This window comes from Macaca nemestrina, chromosome 14 (genome assembly GCF_043159975.1).
Source record: "Macaca nemestrina isolate mMacNem1 chromosome 14, mMacNem.hap1, whole genome shotgun sequence".
Taxonomy (NCBI): domain Eukaryota; kingdom Metazoa; phylum Chordata; class Mammalia; order Primates; family Cercopithecidae; genus Macaca; species Macaca nemestrina.
The window spans coordinates 37963551-37985537 of record NC_092138.1 but is presented as its reverse complement, the minus strand read 5'-3'; the positions used below and the strand labels follow the sequence as shown (position 1 = coordinate 37985537).

The following is a 21987-nucleotide window of genomic DNA, read 5'->3' as shown; positions in this document are numbered from 1 at the left end:
TCAGTGAATCCAGGAGCTGGCTTTTGGAAAGATCAACAAAATAAAAAGAGTGCTAGCCAGACTAATACAGAAGAATCAAATAGACACAGTGAAAAAGGATAAAGGGGAAATCACTACCAATCCCACAGAAATACAAACTACCATCAGAGAATACTATCAACACCTCTATGCAAATAAAGAAGAAAATCTAGAAGAAATGGATAAATTCCTGGACACATACACCCTCCCAAGACTAAACCAGGAAGAAGTCGAAACTCTGCATAGACCAATAACAAGTTCTGAAATTGAGGCAGTAATTAATAGCCTAGCAACCAAAAAAAGTGCAGGACCAGACGGATTCTACAGCTGAAGTCTACCAGAGGTACAAACAGGAGCTGGTACCACTCCTTCTGAAACTTTTCCAAACAATAGAAAAAGAGGGAATGCTCCCTAACTCATGTTAGGAGGCCAGCATCATCCTGATACCAAAACCTGGAAGAGACGTAACAAAAAAAAATTTCAGGCCAATATCCCTGATGAACATTGATGCAGAAATCCTCAATAAAATACTGGCAAACCAAATCCAGCAGCACATCAAAAAGCTTATCCACCATGATCAAGTCAGCATCATCCCTGGGATGCAAGGCTGGTTCAACATATAGATCTCGATATACGTAATCTATCATATAAACAGAACCAATGGCAAAAACCACATGATTAACTCAATAGATGCAGAAAAAGCCTTGGGCAAAATTCAACAGCCCTTCGTGCTAAAAACTCTCAATAAACTAGGTATTGATGGAACGTATCTCAAAATAAGAAGAGCTATTTATGATAAACCCACAGCCACTATCGTAACGAATGGGCAAAAACTGGAAGCACTCCCTTTGAAAACTGGCAAAAGGCAAGGATGCCCTCTCTCACCACTCCTATTCAACATAACATTGGAAATTCTGGCCAGAGCAATCATGCAAGAGAAAGAAATAAAGGGTATTCAATTAGGAAAACTAGAAGTCAAATTGTCTCTGTTTGCAGATGACAAGATTGTATTTTTAGAAAACCCCATTGTCTCAGCCTCAAATCTCCTTAAGCTGATAAGCAACTTCAGCAGAGTCTCAGGATACAAAATAAATGTACAAAAAATCACAAGCATTCCTATACACCAATAATAGACAGCCAAATCATGAGTGTACTCCCATTCACAATTGCTACAAGAAGAATAAAATACCTAGGAATTCAACTTACAAGGGATGTGAACCAACTTACAAGGGATGTGAAGGACCTCTTCAAGGAGAACTACAAACCACTGCCCAATGAAATAAAAGAGGACACAAACAAATGGAAGAACATTCCATGCTCATGGATGGGAAGAATCAATATCGTGAAAATGGCCATACTGCCTACCCAAGGTAATTTATAGATTCAATGCTAACCCTATCAAGCTATCAATGATTTTCTTCACAAAATGGGAAAAATCTACTTTAAATTTGATATGGAACCAAAAAAGAGTCCACAAAGTCATGACAATCCTAAGCAAAAAGAACAAGGCTTGAGGCATCATGCTACCTGACTTCAAAGGACACTACAAGGCTACAGTAACCAAAACAGCATGGTGCTGCTACCAAAACAGATATACAGACCAATGGAACAGAACCAGAGACTTATAAATAATGCCACACATCTGCAACCATATAATCTTTGACAAACCTGAGGAAAAACAATGGGGAAAGGCTTCTCTATTTAATAAATGGTGTTGGGAAAACTGGCTAGCCATATGCAGAAAACTGAAACTGGATCCCTTCCTTACCCCTTATACAAAAATTAACTCAAGATGGATTAAAGACTTAAACCTAAGACCTAAAACCATAAAAACCCTAGAAGAAAATCTAGGCAGTACCATTCAGGACACAGTTATAAACAAAGATTTGAGGACTAAAACACCAAAAGCAATGGCAACTAAAGCCAAAATTGACAAATGGGATCTAATTAAAGAACTTCTGCAGAGCCAAAAACTACCATCAGAGTGAACAGGCAACCTACAAAATGGGAGGAAATTTTTGCAATCTATCCATCTGACAAAGGGCTAACATCCAGAATCTACAAAGAAGTTATATTTACAAGAAAAAAACAACCCCATCGACAAGTAGGCAAAGGATATGAACAGACACTTCTCAAAAGAAGACATTTATGTGGCCGACAAACATATGAAAAACTGCTCACCATCATCGGTCGTTAGAGAAATGCAAATCAAAACCACAATGAGATACTATCTTATGCCAGTTAGAATGGCAATCATTAAAATGTCAGAAAAACAACAGTTGCTGGGGAGGATGTGGAGAAATAGGAACACTTTACACTGTTTGTTAGTGGGAGTGTAAATTAGTTCAATGATTGTGGAAGATAGTTTGGTGATTCCTCAAGGATCTAGAACCAGAAATACCATTTGACCCAGCAATCCCATTACTGAATATATACCCAAAGGATTAAAAATCATTCTACTATAAAGACACATACACACATATGTTAATGTAACACTGCTCACAATAGTAAAGACTTGGGACCAACCCAAATGCTCATCAATGATAAAGTAAATGTGGCACATATATACCATGGAATACTATGCAGCCATAAAAAAGGATGAGTTCATGTCCTTTGCAGGCACATGGATGAAACTGGTAAACCTACACAGCAAACTAACACAGGAACAGAAAACCAAACACCACATGTTATCACTCATAAGTGGGAGTTGAACAGTGAGAACACATGGATGCAGGGAAACAAACATCACACACCAGGGCCTTTCAGGGGGTAGGGGGCTGAGGGAGGGATAGCATCAGAAGAAATACCTAATGTAGATAGTGGGTTCATGGGTGTAGTAAACCACTATGGCACATGTATACCTATGTAACAAACCAGCACATTTTTCTCGTCTACCCCAGAACTTAAATTTAAAAAAAAAAAAAATGCTAACCATCATCTAAGCCTCCGGTAAGTTGTAATCTTTTTGCTGGTAGAGGGTCTTGCCTCGACATTGATGGCTGCTGACTAATCAAGGGGTGGTGGTTTCTGAAAGGTGAGGTGGCTGTAGCAATTTCTTAAAAGAAGATAATAATGAAGTTTGGCACATCAAGTGACTCTTTATCAAGAGTCTTCTCTGCACCATGCAATGTTGCTTGATAGCATTTTACTCTCAGTAGAACTTCTTTCAAAATTGGAGTCATTCCTCTGCAACCCTGCTGCTTTTCGATTAACTTTGTTTATCTACTATTCTAAATCTTTTGTCATTTTCACAGTGTTCACAGCATCTTCATGAGTACATTCCATCTTGAGAAACCATTTTCTTTGCTCATCCATAAGAAGCAACTCCTCATGTATTCAGGTTTTATCATGAGATTGCAGCAATTCAGTCACATCTCCCAGCTCCACTTCTAGTTCTAGTTATCTTGCTATTCCACCATTTTTGCAATTTCTTCCTTCACTGAAGTCTTGAACCCCTCAAAGTCATCCATGATGATCAGAGTCAACTTCTTCCAAACTCCGGTTAATGTTGATAATTTGATCTTCTCCCATGAATCACAAATGTTTTTAATGGCATAGAATGGTGAATTATTTCCAGGAAATGTTCGATTTACTTTGCCCAGACCTACCAGAGAATCACTATCTATAGAATGTATAGCCTTACAAAATGTAGTTCTTAAATAATAAAACTTGAAAGTTGAAATTCCTCCTTGGTCCATTGGGCTGCAGAATGAATATTGTATTCACAGGCATGAAAACATTAATCTCCTTGTACATTCCATCAGAGCTCTTGGGTGACAAGGTATATTGTCAATGAGCAGTATTATCTTGAAAAGAATCTTTTATTCTGCACAGTAGGTCTCAAGAGTGGCCTTAAAATATTCAGTAAACCATGCTGTAAACAGATGTGTTGTCATCCATGCTTTCTTGTTCCATTTATAGAACTGGGCTATACAAGAGGTCGAGCTTTCAGCCTGTCTTGATGTTTGGTGTGCCTTCCTTACTAAAACTTGATTATTTCATGCTTTTGACTTAAAGTGAGAGATGTTTAACTCTTCCTTTCACTTGAGTGTATTTAGTGTAATTCTTCAGAGCCCTAGGATTTTTGAAATAGTAAATGAGCTTTGGCTTCAGCTTAATGTCACCAGCTGCATGAGCCCCTAACAAGTCAGCCTGTTCTTTGAAGTTAGGCATTGACGCCTCTGTAGCTATCAGTCTTAGATGACAACTTCTTCCAATATAATGATGTTTGTCTACACTGAAGATCTGTTTTTTAATGTAGCCACCTTCATTCAGTGATCTTAGCTAGATCTTCTGGATAACTTGCTACAGCTTCTGCAACAGCACTTTTTGCTTCACCTTGCACTTTTATGTTATGGGGTTGGCTTCCTTCCTTAAACCTCATAAGCAAACCTCTGCTAACTTCAAACTTTTCTTCTGCAGCCTCCTTACCTCTCAGCCTTTGAAGAGAGTTAGGGCCTTGCTCTGGCCTAGGCTTTGATTTAAGGGAATGTTGTAAATGGTTTGATCTTCTATCCAGACCTTTAAAACTTTCTTCTTATCAGCAGTAAAGCTGTTCTACTTTCCTTATCATTCGTGTGTGCACTGGAGTAGCATTTTTAATTTCCTTCAGGAACTTTGCATTCACAACTAGGCTGTTTGGTGCAAGAGGCCTAGCTTTCAGCATACCTGGGCTTTAAGCTTAATTATTTCTAGCTTGTGATTTAGATAACTCTCCCTTTCACTTGAACACTTAGAGGCCATTGTAGGGTTATTAACTAGCCTAATTTCAGTATTGTTGTGTCTCAAGAAATAGGGAAGCCTGAGGAGAAAAAGACAGATGGGGAGACTGCTGCTTGGTGGAGCAGTCATAACACACACATTTATCAAGCGTTCAGTGTCTTATGGTCATGGTTCATGGCACCCCAAACCAATTGCACTAGTAACATCAAAGATCAGCGATCACAGATCACTAACATATAATAGTATGAAAAAATTTGAAATATTGCAAAAATAACCAAAATGCTACACAGAGACACAAACCGAATATGTGCTGGTGGAAAAATGGCACCAATATACTTGTTCAATGCAAGATTGACATAGACATTCAATTTGTTAAACAAAATATCTGCAAAACTCAATAAAGCATAGCACAATAAAACAGTGTATGCCCGTATTTAGACAAAGTAGATGGTATATATTGGTATTGAATTACCTGGATGTTTAACTTCACTCATAATTTGCCCATATGCTAATTTAAACTTTTCTAAAATAACCTCTAAGGAAAAGAGTATCTTTAATTTAATACATCTTCTTAGCTTTAAGCATCCTTATATGTATAGGCACATAAATGTTATGTGTGCCTGTTCTCAGTGTTTTTGTCACAAAATAATTTTAATATTCCTTTAGTATAATGCTAAAGAAATTGTGATGCATATATCTTATATATAGATATACACACACATAGAAGACTTCTATATATTTTATCTAGGAATGTTCTGAAAATACTACTTTTTTGTAACTTATTAAACTAAGATGATAAAATCAATAAATGCAAAAGTTGTAAGTCCAATGTCTGTTCTTTTCTTGAAAATACTTAGTAGAAAGACAGAAACCCAATGTTTTTGTTACATTCAAGTTATCAAATCAAGGTAAGAGAGATTCTGGAGTACCTAGACCATTCAACAAAAAGAAAATAAATCTCAGTTTCTCACAACTAAGAGAGACTTTCAAGGTTAAAAGGGACCTTCAAGGTCATCTGCTTCATCTTAAGAGAAGGCTTCACTGCTGCTAGACATCTTCAATCACTTCTTAAAGACTGACTCCCCATGGAGTTTCAAACCTCACTTAACATTTCTGTTTAGACTGTAGAAACCCATTTATAAAGGGACACACTATTTATATATGCCTGTCAGCTACATCCTCCAGTAAATGAATCCATCTATTTTCTACAGCCCGTGCCCAAGTGTTACACATGCTGTTTAATTAGGATCCAAAAATGTACGGATTTTTCATTATTCACTGTTTCCCTCATTACCTAAACTTCCCAGTGCTTTCCCACTTAAGAAGTGCAGAAGAGCTATGAATTAGTTTTCTTTCTTGCTACCATGAAGATTCTTGAATTATCTTAAAACAATGAAGACAACAGAGAGAAACTCAAAAACTTTCTAACGTTGTAGAAAGGATCCTGGGGTTTTAGTTGCGGATCATGTAAAAATAGTAGGTAAGTTTAGAGATCAGTGACTCTTAACCATTTTTTTTTTAAAGATTAGAGACCCCTGTGAGAATCTGTTGAAAGTTCTAAGTCTCAAGAAATAAGAAAACAACACAGTATTTACTTCATGTGTACATACACTTACAGGATAGTCATAAACCCTCCTGAAGACTAAGTGAAAATCACATATATACCCTGTTATAGCATCTCTTTTCTCATAATAAAACCAGTGTAAACATTCGACTAGTTATAGACAAATACGTTTAAGTTATGGGGCATTGCATATGTATTTTAAGTAACTGTAAAATGTGAACAATGTACTAGAAAAGTTGAAGATGCCAAATTCACTTCACCTTATTCTGAATTATTTCATACTTTAAAAATATTAAGTAGGCAAGTTCTAAATCTCAGAGTCTCCATGAGTAATATAAACCTATATGTTATTTATACCCTTTCTTCTTTTCATTTGTTATGTTTCCTTGGTCTTTCTAAAATGGTATAAATCCCCATTGAAAAGACCTTTTATTAGACTTACTCCTAATTACTTCACCCTCGTTATCACATGCTGTTACAACTCAGTATCCCAAGAGTAACCATTTGGTGAATGCGATACCACGTTTTCCTGAACATGGCTGTAAAGAAATATGGAGTGTGGAAGCTGGTAGAAGTATGTCCACACCCAAGCAAATGTGCCAAGACTGTGAGCCTCTCACCCAGTAACATTGCCTTTGTTATTGTGGCAGCGCGGGCGTTGGAAGAACTGGAGTCTTCATAACATTAAGCATTGTTTTGGAAAGAATGAGATATGAAGGAGTCGTAGATATCTTCCAGACCGTCAAAATGTTAAGAACACAACGACCAGCTATGGTACAGACAGAGGTGAGAAAATCCATTGCATTTTTCACATCTCAAGAGCCTACGTTTTGCTAGCTTGGACCTCCTGGAGTCCAGACTCTCTCAACACCACACACATAATACTGTGGGGAAAGCATCAAACCGTTTAATAATTTTGAACCTCATTTTCCCCCTTTTTAAATGGGGTGAGATTATCAGTGTTTTAGTGTTGCTATAGAAATTACGTGCGATTATATGTTACATTGAGCTATGTTAAATTTCACTACTGGACCATTTTTGACCAATAAAATGGCAATTTCATAAAATTCGTTATATTCATTTTCCTATAGTATATATTATATATAGAGAGAAAGCATAATGCTTAGTACATAAAATAATCTCAGCCCATTTAACTTCTCCATTCTCCCCCTTTGTGCCTACAGAGGTATCAGTTGTTCTATATTTCATGTCTTAACAATGGCCATTCAAAACATTTTGATTCTGGATAAGCCTAGAGATATTATATTAGCCCCACATTTCCTATTCCAATAATTAATATGGCAATTTGGATATTTCTCTTAATAATAAGAGTTTATGATATAGCCAGTCTGGTCTATTGAGCATTCATTTCTAAAGATGATATTACTGATAGTTTATGTTCTGCAAAAGGCCACCAAATTATACAACTTATATGTGTTCCTCAATTCATCATCCACAGTATCTTTCAGACTGATTTCAAAGTAGTACAAGTGTGTGGCTTGCAATACTCAAAACATTCTGTCAGCCTGACAAACTTAATGGGTCTTGGGGGTTACAGAAGGAAATTGGACATTTAAAAAGCCTGAACACTTAGCCAAGCAACTGACTGTGACAAGATAGGAAAGTAAACACCATTTATTTTGCATTACCATTTTTATTATAGAAAAATGCACATTTAAGCAAAATAGAAACTATCTACTTTCAGCCTGGTTGGCCACTGAAAATAGATTTCTTTTATGGGGAAAATCCTACTTTTTCTCATCCCTATAGAGATCTGTAAATTGTAATTTTTCCATCTCTCCAACAATGCTTCAATTTATTCCAATATGATAGTGTTCTTCGTTGTCTGAAAAAAGCCATGTTTCATACCGTTTTATTTTAGTGTGCGCCTTTCTATAACAGACAGCTAGCAATCACACAGAATTGGGCCGAATTTACAGGTATTTTTTGATGTGGGCAGCCAATCTTGTGAAGCCATTTTCAGGGATGAAAAGCTTGGAAGTCCAGTGCCCTGTGTAAATGGATTTGTGTGCCTGTTGTGCCGCACCAGCTACCTTCTGGCTGTATATGAACATCATATATAAGTGAGAGAGCCAGCCAAAAGGTAGCTGAAATGACTGTGAGTGATTCTCATTGCAAGCTCTACTATCCAAACATAATTTTTTTTAAATTCAAATTTTATTGGCAGTAGCTCAGAAGATAAGTAAATTCAGATTTTTCTCAGGACAGTTTGTGTATCAGCCTCTCATATATTTAAACTGAGAATTCATTATCACAAGCAGATAATTGTAAAGGATGACTTTCATCATTATCTGTTTATAAGGCATGTAAGAAGTGTATGTGCTCAATTGGTGGTAATTGTTTGATACTACTTGGAAAACACTTGTCTGGGAAGGCAATGTACACTTGACCTGCCACTGCTTGGAATTGGGAGATCATTTTAGTCAAATTGATTGGCAAAGTGAATAAACACTCCATGTGGCTAATTTTTCTTCGTTCTATAACCAATTGGTCATTGGATTAGATCAATTGACAAAAGTATGATTTCGCCCCATATAGATGTAATTTTGTTATCCAATATTGATTTTTATTTTTCTATTAAAATATGCTCATGGTCCCTTCCTTTGTTTCTCCCCATTCGTTGTCTCCTGCAGGATCAGTATCAGTTTTGCTATCGAGCCGCACTAGAGTACCTGGGCAGCTTTGATCACTATGCAACGTAGAAACCCCTGACCCATTCTGGATTTTTACTACAGGCCCTTCAATATCCATGGAGTCTCTTCTGAGCCATACAGGGCACTTGAGAAGTCCTTCTTAACTTCTAGCTAACAACTACTTAGTGGGACTATTACACACAAAACAAATTAAAAACAAATTATTCCAGGTGGACCAAGAATTCACAGTTTAATAATCTAACCTGAAAAATAATGAAGAGAATCCTGACTGATGAGGCATCTGAAGGATTTTATTTACAGATACCTCAAGGATTCAAAATCAAGGGAAGAAGAAATCACAGCAAAGAACCACCATCTTATTCAGGATTGTTTGAAAGGTGCAAGGAGAAATTGCCAGAATGCTGCAATTCAGCCCAAGATGTGTGCTGGTGTGGCTTCTCACAGCGAAATGGACTCTGCTTTGACATCACCCCTTCCCACCATACTGCTCATAATAACATTTTAGGGGGAAAGGGAGGGGGGAATGTTTAAAAAGAAAGTCCTTGATTTAGTTTTTTAGTATTGTAAAGATACTGCTGACCTGTGCTTCATTTCTAACTGTGTAAACTTTTTTTTAACAAAATGTATCATTCGATAAAGTGAATTTTAAAAAAGTTACATAACTCTTCATTTTTTATTTCCAAATCGTAGGTTTTTTTAAGCTGTAGAACTGTTATCTGTAATATCTTGCTGTAGAAATATCAAATAATTTGAAAATTTGCACATTTTTGTGCAGTACTCAATCTACAGTATCAATCTCGTCAGATATATTAATTTTACACTTCTGTTCAGTTTTGATTGGTGAGAAAGTACCCATTCTCTTCAAATTATCAAAGATAATTATTTTGTTTTGATTTTGGAATCAACAGGGAGGCGCAAAGTATAAAGTTGCTGCTAACATATATACATATATATCCAAATTTTACAAGGGTGTCTATGTATATATAGACAGTGTGTCCACACAAAAAATAGATATAGCTGTCAGTCAGTTCTTCCATGATTTAGTTTTTTTTTAAATGTAGAAAAGCTATTGTAAACATCTCTTTCCATTTATTCTTAATTTTTTGACATATTGGTATTTCTTAATATCACAAAACTTTAATTTTTTAAAGGGAAATGAGGAATGCACATCAGTGATTGTCAAACCTCACCCCCTAATTTCCTACCCAATCTCCCCCCACCTACCCAATCATATTCACTAATTCTGTTTTGTCAGGCTTCCAACAAAGTTCAATATTTCTAACACTCTAGTGCAATAAAAATTATTAAATAGCTAAGAGGTGTGCATGTGGGAAAGGTCAGTGCATATCCCTTTAGGAGGGGAGAATGTTGTAATATATCAGCTATCGAGTTGTTTAAAAAAAGTGTATTCAATCGTATATTGTCTATAGTATGTGCTATGAAATTTGCATTTATGATATGTAACAGGGGCAAAGCCAAATTCATGTTACTCTGTTCAGTCAGAAACATTTTGTGGCATACAGCATTCCTGGGAAGTGCTGTACATTGTTTCGTTTTGGTTTTAGTTTTGCATTTAGAGTGCCTTATAATTGATGCCTATTTTAATAGCATTTCTTTTTAGCTTTTGGTTCGTATTTCCATTCACTGTTCGTATCTGTTACTCTTTCTATTAAAGCATTATCTGTTTACCACATGTACAAAAACTCTTTGAATAATATGCATTCCTAGTTTTCAGCCAAGTCGGGGATGTTAGTGATTGTACCAGCCCAAAGCACTTGGATAATCAGGGCCCTTCTTCCTTTTATAATCGTCAACATCAGAAAAAGCTACTTGTTTTATTTATATTCCCTTCCAAATCTGCTCTGGAACATGCAGTAACTGCACCAAACTTATTTTAGTAACAAATATCATTGGCAACTTTGGAATATATTTGATATTCCATTAGAATTTTTCTAAAAGGGGACATATATATATATTATATAAATAAAAAAAATATATATATAAAATATATATATAAAACCCCCAATTCTTCCAACATTCTATAGGAAGCCATGGATGATGGCATGAGTTTGCCACATTTTACATGATTTTAAATAATCTTCAAAATATCCAAGGAACTCTTAAAGAGTTTTGGTATGAGTATACTGCTTTGGTTTCATTTTAGCTTCATGGATGTTCTGCATGGAAGGATTTTTGTTTTCCACATTTTCCCATTGCTAGCAGAATGAAATCCAAGAGACCAAACACTTGCAAGCATTGTATTTGAGCACTTTTGTAAAAAACAAAGAAAAAGAAAAAAAAGAAAATATATATAATACTTAAAAAAAGTATCTAGAAGGCTACCTCAGAATGAGACTCTCTAACCTACATCAGAACCAGAGAAGAATGTGCACTATGTGGGTCTGTTATCATTTTCTTTTCGTTTGTATCTTTTTGGAGATTTATCCAAGTGCCAGATTACTCAGTGCTATAATTTTCTTTTAGTTGAACAAAGGGGGTCAGATAGACATTGCATCATCCAGACATGCCTTGTTGGACATGTAGAATCCGATGGAGCATTGCACACCAGAATGATTGGCCAATGAGCAGCTTCTCTCCCTGAAACAAAAACTGCCCATTTGGCAAAGGGAAAGATGACAATAATCAGAAGAAGAAAATGAATGGGATGCATACCATAGACGAACGAGGCGGAGACTATTGCGGGAATCTTACTGTTCAGGAGCTGTTCCTAGAACTAACTCCCTTACTGTCATTGATGTGCATTCCACTCTGTGCTTTTCTGTACAACCATCCAAGTTTTAATTTCCCAGGTAAAACATCTTTATCTGCCATTACCACAAGCTTTCGAGTTTCCAGTTATTTTCATCATCATAACCAGTACGGTGCTATTATTTACCTATGTACGTGTAGTTATGTATAATTTTGTAATTAGTTACAATGGTAAAAAAAATCAAAATATATAAAAAGTGATTTGTACAGAACTTTATTTTAGCTCTTTTTTAAAAATGATTTGCATGGTTAGAAAACGGCGAGGACAGCCAGGGGAGGGAAGGGCCTCTAGGGAACTTTGCACTTTCTATACCTTTGTACTATGCACTGCCCTATTGATTCTACACCCAATAATGATATTACTTGAACCCATCTGTAAGAAACTGCTTCGGAAATTCATTTGTGTGTATGTAAATAACACAACATAGAAACAGGAAGGGAAAAAAGTCTGCAGTAATGCACGTATTTTTTTTTCTTTCCTGTTTATTTTCGGTTTTGCTTTGTTTAAGTCCTTCCTTTTGTTTTTAATTCCCTTTTTGTTTTTCTTTTTGGGTTTTGGTTCCTTTTGGGTTTATGGGTGCCCTGATACTCCAGCAGAGATCAGAAGGCTACAGATCCATTCTATCCATCCGTTATGTGGCTTTGCCATCCCAGCTTGGAGTGTCTTTACAAAGATAATAACAGTTGTGTTCTTTGCTCTCGTTTTGGATGCATAGACTGAAAAATTTAAAAAAATAACTTGTAAAATGGCTTGTTAAAAAAATACAATTACCTCTAATTAGTAGTACGCGTAAATGTTTTACAGAATGAAAGGCGTGCTTTTTATTTTCTTACTTCGTTACATTGGTGGCGAAAGAAGTCTGTATGAAAATCAGTTCTTTGCTGACACAAGTTCCATTTGTTACAAATGAATTCTAATAAAAATGTCAGTGTTATGCAGCCCTGGCCTTTGCTTTTGTCCACGCAAGCACTTTGGTTTTCAACTGACTATATGTTCTCTCTCCTCTTCTGGTTATCTAGTTAGTTCCTTGTACTAGTAATATTTCTGTTTACCAAGAGACTACTGTTTACAAATATCTACCTTGAGGTAAGCACTTTTCACTGGTAAGCAAACAGAGGCTCAAAGAAATAGTTTTTCCAAGTTCACAGAGCAAAGAAAGAGGCATTGTTTTCATTCATGTCAGAGATCACGGGCAATATTTGATTCTGTGGAAATGACTACTATATACAAATTTAAGCGCACAACTATATATACATCTATATGTATGTATTTTCATCTCGAAACAACTTTCATGCACATAAAAATAGCTCCATAGTGTTCATTTATTAATACCTTTGGGAACATGGCTAAGAAAATGCTTGGTTTATTTATTCAGTCATTCAATATTATCAGGTACCAGTAATGGCTCAGAATCGTTCTAGGTATTGGAAATGCAGCTCTGAACAAATGAGATACTGGTGCTGTTTGCATACAGACTATAGTCTACTGACAGAGGTTGGCACTGAAGTAATAGTAACATCACATGGGACCAGTGCTATGAAGGAAAGTGTAGGATCCTTGAAGTTAGGACTTTCAGTTGTGAGTGACAGAAAGTCTGACTCAAATTGATCTACTGGAAAAGAAAAGTGTTTACTGACTCATGTACTAAAAGATTAGGAGTGGACTCATTTACTAAAAGAGTAGGAATACATCATCTTAAGGTATAACTGGATTCAGGGTTCAGGTAATGCCTTCAGGACGTGATGTCTCTTCCCATCGTCCAGCCTGATTTCTACTTTCACAGTTTAAGTTTTAAACTCCGTTTTTGTGGTCCCTTGAAGCTTTGGGATCATAACACCACAGAGCGGACAAGTGGAAGAGTTTACTTCCCCCAACAACACAATCAAAAGTCCTAGAATGGAGTGGATTCTTCCTGATCCTAATTGAACCGGTCTTGGGGTAAGTGATCATCCCAGGAACACAAGTATGGACAAAAGGCGAGAATGTGTGCATTGAGTTATCACATCCAGAAGGATGTAAGGTGGCTGTCCCATTTTGCCAAACAGCAATGAATATTGTGGGACGAACAACTGGCTGCTGATCAGCCTGATTAGTTAAGGTAAGGCAAAGCACAGGTATGCTTGGTAATGTTAAAACTACCTGTTAGAAATAATGACCGGATCAAACAATTCCATTATCCAAACATTATTTTGGAAATCCTGTTATTGAATCAACAATCAGACTTTTTCCACTTCACCTAGTTGGCTTTTACTTTTGCAGATGTGACCACCCCATTGGCTGATTGCGTAAAAACAGGATAGAATGTTTGAAGTGTATCAGATTTGATATTTTGTACATTGTGATTCATAAGTTTAAACAGATATCTGATAGAATACCAAGAATGACAAAATATTATCTGATTGTATACATGTACATGCACAGAATTAATAATAACTAATTATAAGTTTGGGACTTTCACTTAATTGTATCCATGATTAAACTTTATGATGAGAATTTTAATTATAATAATTCATAAAATTATGAATCTGAGAAATATTTAAATGTATAATGTTTAAAATAATTCCTGCAAATTCTGAGGAAATATAATAGGCCAAGACCTGTGAAATCTTTTGTTTAATAATACAAAGAGACTTAAAATATGTAAAATTGTATATATGTAAAAATGTTTTACAGTTACATATACAATATGTATATATGTAATGTATATATTACATATAATTTTACATATATTATTTTACATATACACTGTAATGCCATTTATAATGCATTAGCATTTCACTATTAAATAGTGTTTTGGAAAAAAGATAGCTACATTAAAAATTATTATATATACTTTTCAAGAAAGGATATAAAATTATGTACACACCTTAAAGAAGTGACTGGAAAGAAATATAATTATTACATGATACTCTGATAAAATTTTGCTGCACTTTGTATATTTTCTAAAATTTTTACAATAAGTATTTCAAAATAGCAAATTGTGCATGCTTTGAAATATGTGGGAAGATAGAATAATTTTTTTAAATCAATTTACAAGGCAAGAATGAAGAGAAAAGAGAATCTAGGACAGGAGGGGCAAATAGTAAATAATATGGGACATTTAAAATTTAAAACAGAATTACTGCAAATGTAAATAAAGTATATTCAACTTAAAGATACAGATTTTTAGCCTAGTTATATAATGCTTGTAAGAACATGAGGCTACCAAAAGTAAAAGAATGCAAGAGATATAGCATGCAAACATAGCTAAAAGAAAGCTATACTGAGTTATATTAATATCAGCCATACCATTACCAAATAATAAAAAGGTCAATTTCCGATGAAAAACTTCAATGCACCAGGAAGATGTGACAATTCTATGTGTGTATGAACCTCATAACATGGCCTCAAAATGTAGACAACAAAAATAGAACTTAAAGGAGTTACATACATATTCACAGCTATCATGGGAGATTTTAAAACACTTATTAATATATAAAATGAACAAACTGAATAAAACTTCAGTAAGGGTATAAAAGATATGAACAAGCTGATTAACAAAATTTACACCTAAGTGATCTATGTAGATTATTAAATTCAATAACTTAAAAATATACATTATTTTTAAGAGCATTTAAAACATTTACCTAAATTAACTAGAAATTGAACCATAAAGCAAGTCTCGAAGTATTTGAAAAGTTGTAATACGTGGAATATGTTCTTTGGGCCCCACAGTAATAGTTAATCTAGACATCAATCACAAAGATAGTTAGAAAAGCCCACTATGTAGTAATTAAGAAATAACTTTTAAATAGCCAGTAGCTCACAGAAAAAAATCACAATGGAAATAAGAAATGATAATGATAAAATTATTAAATTGTATCAAAATGTGTGGGTTTTACAGTGAAATTTACAGCTTTTCAATGCATATGTTAGAAAATGAGAAAGGCTAAAAGCTAATGATCTTGTTTTTTACAAATTAACAAAACAACAGCTAATTACCCCTCAATAAAGAAGGAAATAAAAGAGAAAAAAATTAACTGAAAAAAATTATTCAATAGAGAATAGCAACAAAGATTAAAGGTACAAGTTGATTATTTGAAAGACAATGAAATTGATAAACCCTAGCAAAATGATTTAAAGAAAAGCAATGGACAAATCATTCACATCAGAAACTTGACAGGAATATAGTGCTTCAGCTCTTACCAATATTAACCATTATAACAAAGGTTCCATGTCACATAAACCAGTAAGAAAAAGCCAGAATACCCAATATAATTAGGCATTAGCCCTGAAAGGATACTTCACAGAAAAAGGATAGCTAAATTGCTCAAAAATATGTGAAGTACTCAATTTTACAAGTAATCAAGGAAATGCAAATTAAAGCTACAATGTGACACAGCTACATGCTCACAAGAACAGCTAATATTAAAAAGACTAATAATACCAAGTGTTGGTGAGAATGTAGAGTAATACGTCTGTCACACACAATGCTTGCTAGAGTGCGATTTTACAAGCACCCTGAAATAATATTATTACATATTAAAGTAGAATATAAGCACATTTTATTCAGTATTATACCAATTGTAGCTATGTAACAAGTAGAAATGCATCCCTGTGTGAATGAGAGACATAAATAATAGTTTATCCATTTCAACGTTACTCATAGAGCCAAGAACCCTAACATAAGTGTCTGTCAACAATGGAATGTATAAATACATGGTGGTATAATGACACAATGAAACACTATACAGCAGTGAATGAGTTTGGCAAACATAACATTGAGCAAAAAATGCCATACACAAAAAAATGTATACTGTATACCTGGTAGATTTGGGGAACAGAAAGGTAGGTACTGATTAGGAGAACAAAAAGCAAATTTCCGTTGTGCTAGCTATTTTTTTTTTTTTACTTAAATGTCATTTCAAAAGTGTTTGCTTTTTAGTAAACTGTGGAGCTGTACCTTTACTTTTGTGCATTTTTCCTATTTTTATATGTCAATAAAGTTTAATGACTCTTACCTATGCATATATATACACATGGCTAAAATAAGTTAGTATTAAAAATATAAAAGCCTGCCATAGTTTGGATGGTGAACATCTGTTCTGTATCATTACTGAAAATGAAAAAAAAAAAAATTATGTTTAAAATTCCACTTAGAGATCTTGAAATTGAAATGTAGAAGTATGTCCAGTCGATGATAAGTATCATTGTAAAGAACTACTAACAAGGCTATAGACCACTTATTTTTGGGGACAGCTGGCAAGCATGTAATCATAGGGTTCGACTGAAAAATATTGATGAAAACGTAAAAAAAAAAAAAAAAAAAAAAAAGCAAGCATTCAGCTATGTTTGTCAATATACAGGATCCAGCTCGCTGTTAGACCTCAGAGGATCTTGAGAATGACAAGCAATTACATGTAATGTTTATGTGGTAGTGACTACTCATTCATAGCTAAGTGAGCTATTAAATGATGCTACCATTTGTTAAATAAATTTTTCTTGTTAAATTTTGGGGCATCCAAAATAATTTTTGTCTCTCATTTATTATAAACGTTTTCTTTCTACTGAGAACTGGAAATAAAGGAGACAGACGAGACATAGGGACTTTTTCACTCTGGGTTAGATCCTGAAAGTTAAAGTATTGGGTTTGAACTGCATAAAAAAGAAACAAAATGTGTGTGTCATGATTCTAGATTGTGCTAACCTATCCAGCAAGTTAAAAACTGTGAACTATTGGCTAATAGACAAGCATGACAGTATGGCTGGATAAATGCTGGATTTATATCATTTGAGAGAAAATTAACAAAAAGTACAAAGTCTATTGACTATGAAAATGTCATGTAGAAGGAAAAAACCAAAAATCCTAAAGGGGATTCTGGGAAGATGGTGGAATAGGAAGCCCTATTAATTTCCCTATCTAGAAAAAAATTGCACTGACAGAGTATGATGTAACTATTTTGAAATTCTGGAGTCTACGGAAGGCTTGCAACTTCAAAGAGAAGGCTTGGACAGTACATTGTAATTAGTTTTAGCCTATTTCAGCTCTTTGCACAGTAGCAGACACCCATCCCCTACCCTCAGCCCCATGGCAGCTATGCATGTGTTCCTGGAGCAATCAATCTGCAGACAGCTTGTAGGAGTCAGGATGAGCAAAAAAAGAAGACCCTATTCTCCAAATAGCTGGGATCTGTGTTCTGACCACCAATTGCTGCATTTAGTCACAGAGGTGTAGAAAAATAGGCCAGCGGCTGTTGTTGTTTGTCCTATGTTTGCGAGCCTCTCTCTCTCCAGCTGAAGTGAATTCAAAGACATTGAGAGGGCCAGTGCTCTTTTTATTCTTATTTTTCCCTTTTGGGAGTCAGATATTAAAAATTAAAACATTCATAAACAACTGTACATACAGGAAAAATTAGAAAGTGACCATACATACCCAGGAAAAACTGTAGGATCAGAAAATATCCAAAAATACCTTAAGTTTATACCTCACTCTGATTATTGGCACAGAAAACATACAACAATCAAGAAAACAAAAACAATAAAAAATAACAAAAAGCAGCAAACCCTGGAGAAGAGGGAGAATCTGATTTCCAGAGTTAAAAGTACAAGGCATACAAGCATCTACTACACAAAACATTTAAAATAATATTCTTAAAGATAGATAACTAAAGAAGATGTGGAGAAGGTGAAACAGAACAAAACAGTGTATGAACAAAATGGAAATATAGAGACTGACAACCTAAAAAAAAGAAATTCTGGAGCTAAAAAGTACAATAATTGAAAGATTCTCTAGAGGAGTACAAAGGCTGAGTTGAGCAAGTGGAAGAAAAAAATCAGCAATATTGAACACAGAACAATGGAAATTATTGAGTATAGAAATTAAAAGAAAAAAGATAAAGTGAACAGAGTCTAAGAGAGCCATGTTACCCCATCAAGCAAAGAAACATTAACATTATGGAAGCCTCAGAAAGAGAAGAGAGATGGAATATTTGGGGTACAGAAAATACTTGAAAAAATAATGGTTGAAAACTTCCCAACACTGGTATTTTAAATTATGTCTTTTTTATTTTAGGGGTAGGGTCTTGCTCTGTCACCCATGCAATATGATTGTGAATATGATTGTCACCCAGTGTGCAATCATATTTTACTGTAACGTCAAACTCAAGTGATGTTCCCACCTCAGTCTCCCAAAGTGCTGGGACTACAAGCATCTACCACCACACCCGGCTAATATTTTTTTAATGATTTTGTTAGGGACAGTCTTGGGTTGTTGTCCAGGATAGTCGCAACCAATTTTCATAACGTACAAAAATATAAACATCAAATAAACTCCAAGTAAGACAAAAAAGAGAACCACATCAAGAAACATTATAACCAAGCTTTCAAAAGACAAAAGAAAGAAACTTGAAAACAACAAGAGGGAACTTGTCTCACACAAGGATCCACAATAAGATTATCCAGATTTCTCATAAGAAGCTGAAGGCCTGAAGGCAATGGGCCAATATATTCAAAGTGCCAAAAGAAAAACAAAACAAAAGAAAAAACATCAAAACATCCAAGGAAAAAACTGTCCTTCAAAGGTGAGGAAGAAATTAAGATATTCTCAGGTAAACAAAGCTAAAGGAGTTTGTTACCATTAGATTTGCCTTGCAAGAAATACCAAAGTGGCCATGAAGGGTGAAATGAAAGGGCAGTAAAAAAGTAACTTGAAGCTTTAGAAAGATCTCACTAAAGGTAGATACATGGGCGATTATAAAATCTTGTATTATTTGGAAAAATAGTTTGTAACTCCGCTTTTTGGTTTCTGCATAATTTAAGAGACTAATACATTTTAAAAACAATTACTACTCTACAAGCTAGTATTATTGTAACTTTAGTTTGTAAATCAGTATTTCATACATAATTTAAGAGACTAATGTATTTAGAATAATTATTAGTTTGTGTTTTGGAACACACAATGTATAAGGACAGAATTTTGTGACACAAACAACCGAAAGCGGTGAGGATGGAGCTGTTAATGGAGTAAAATTTTTACATGTTATTCAAGTTAAGATGCCATAAGTTTAAATTAGAGTCTATAATTTTAGGATATTAAATGTAATCTTCATGGTAACTAAAAGAAAATAGCTATAGAATATAGATAAAATGAAATGAGAAAGGAATTTAAACATTTCAATACAAAATAATCAACTAAACACAAAAGAAGATAGTAATGCAGAAAACGAGGGACAAAAAAGCTGCAAGACATGTAGAAAACAAATAACAAAATGACAGAAGGAAGTATTTATTAGTAATTACTTTAAATTTAAATGAACTAAGCTCTCCAATCGAAAGATAGACATTTGCAGACTGGATTTAAAAAACATAATCCAATTATGTGTTGTCTGTAAGACTCACTTGAGATTTAAGGAGCCAAAAATATTAAAAGTAAAAGGACAGAAAATGATACTTCATGCAAGTATTAAACAAAAGACAGCAGAATAGGCTATGCTAATTGTCAGGCCTCTGAGCCCAAGCTAAGCCATCATATCCCCAGTGACCTGCACGTATACATCCAGATGGCCTGAAGCAATTAAAGATACACAAAACAAGTGAAAATAGCCTTAACTGATGACATTCCACCATTGTGATTTATTTCTGTCCCAACCTAACTGATCAATGTACTTTGTAATCTCTCCCATCCTTAAGAAATTTCTTTATAATCTCCCTCACCCTCAAGAAGATTCTTTGTGATTCTCCCCACCCTTGAGAATGTACTTTGTGAGATCTGCCTCCTGCCCCCAAAACATTGCTTTTAACTCCACCGTCTATCCCAAAACCTATAAGAACTAATGACAATTCCACCACCCTTTGCTGACTCTTTTTGGACTCAGCCTGCCTGCACCCAGGTGAAATAAACAGCCATGTTGCTCACACAAAGCCTGTTTGGTGATCTCTTCACACGAACACGTGAAACACTAATTTCTCACAAAATGGACTTTAAATCAAAAAAGGTACAAGAAACAAAAACATATATTAATAAATGGTTCAATACAGCAAGAAGATACAACAAATAACAATTATAAATATTTATGCATCTAATAATAGACACTCAAAATATATAAAGAAAACTTGACAAAACTGAAGAGGGAAGTAGATAATTCTACATTAATAGTTGCAGATTTCAGTAATCCAATAATGAATAGAACAACCAGAGAGAGGATAAGTCAGAAAACAGAAAACTTGACACAGTAAATCAATTAGATCTAACAAATATGTACATAACACTACCCAAACATACCACACACACATTTATCAAAAGTAACCGTTAGATATTTTCCAGGATAGATGACATATTAGGCCATAAATTAAGTCTTAGTACATTTTAAATGATATATATTGTACAAGATACCTTCTCTGACTACAATAGGATAAAGTTAGAAATCAGCAGAAGTTAAAGAAATAAAACTGAAAAAATTTACAAAATTGTGAAAATTAAATAACACTCTCTTAAGCTACCAATATATAAAAAAGAAATTACAAGAAAAAAAAAAAAACCTAGAAAATACTTAGGGATAAATGAAAACCAAAATACAACATACTAAAACTTATAGGACACAGGAAAAGCAGTGGTAAGGGAGAAATTTATGACTATAAACACATTAAGAAATGAACTAGAACAAAAACAAACTGAATCAAAGGCTAGAAGGAAAGAAACAATAAAGAGCAGAGATAAATGAAATAAAAAATAGAAAAATAGTCTGGGAGCTGTGGCTCATGTCTGTAATCCTAGCACTTTTGGAGGCCACGGTAGGTGGATCACTTGAGGTCAGGAGTTTGAGACTGACCTGGCCAACATGGTGAAAACCCACCTCTACTAAAAATACAAAAAATTAGCCAGGCATTGTGGTACATGCCTGTAATCCCAGTGACCCAAGCAGCCGAGGCATAAGAATCTCTTGAAACTAGGAGACGGAGGTTGCAGTGAGCTGACATGATGCTGCTGCACTCCAGCCTGGAACTATTAACAATTTTATGCCAATAAATGGAATAACCCGGATGAAATGAACACATTTCTGGAAACACAAAACCTAACCAGACTACACTGTACACCTATATAACTTGGAATCAGATTGAATCAGTAGGGGGAAAAAAAAAACCCAACAAAGAAAATCCCTAGACCTATTGTCTTCATGAGTGAATGAAGAACAATAAACCTCAAATTTTTCCAAAAAAACTGATGAGGGGACACTTTCTGATTCTGTGAGATTAACATTACG

At 34.7% G+C, this 21987-nt stretch overlaps 1 protein-coding gene and 1 long non-coding RNA gene across 49 annotated transcripts in view; one reads left to right on the top strand and one right to left on the bottom strand.

The window, feature by feature from the left end:
• The window catches only part of LOC105489121 (protein tyrosine phosphatase receptor type D), a 2338800-nt gene extending 2326113 nt beyond the window's left edge, over positions 1–12687 (top strand). For 46 of the 48 annotated variants that reach the window (XM_071078779.1, XM_071078775.1, XM_071078771.1 and 43 more), the window contains 2 exons: positions 6955–7090; positions 8959–9641. In XM_071078779.1, coding sequence (XP_070934880.1) covers positions 6955–7090; positions 8959–9027 — 205 coding nt within the window. In that variant the 3' untranslated portion in view covers positions 9028–9641. Of the gene's footprint in view, positions 1–6954; positions 7091–8958 lie in introns of all 48 variants that reach the window. The other 2 variants (XM_011753819.3, XM_071078808.1) reach the window with 1 other exon arrangement.
• The window catches only part of LOC105489119 (uncharacterized), a 77078-nt gene that overhangs the window by 5863 nt on the left and 49228 nt on the right, over positions 1–21987 (bottom strand). The gene's annotated exons all lie outside the window — the stretch shown is intronic.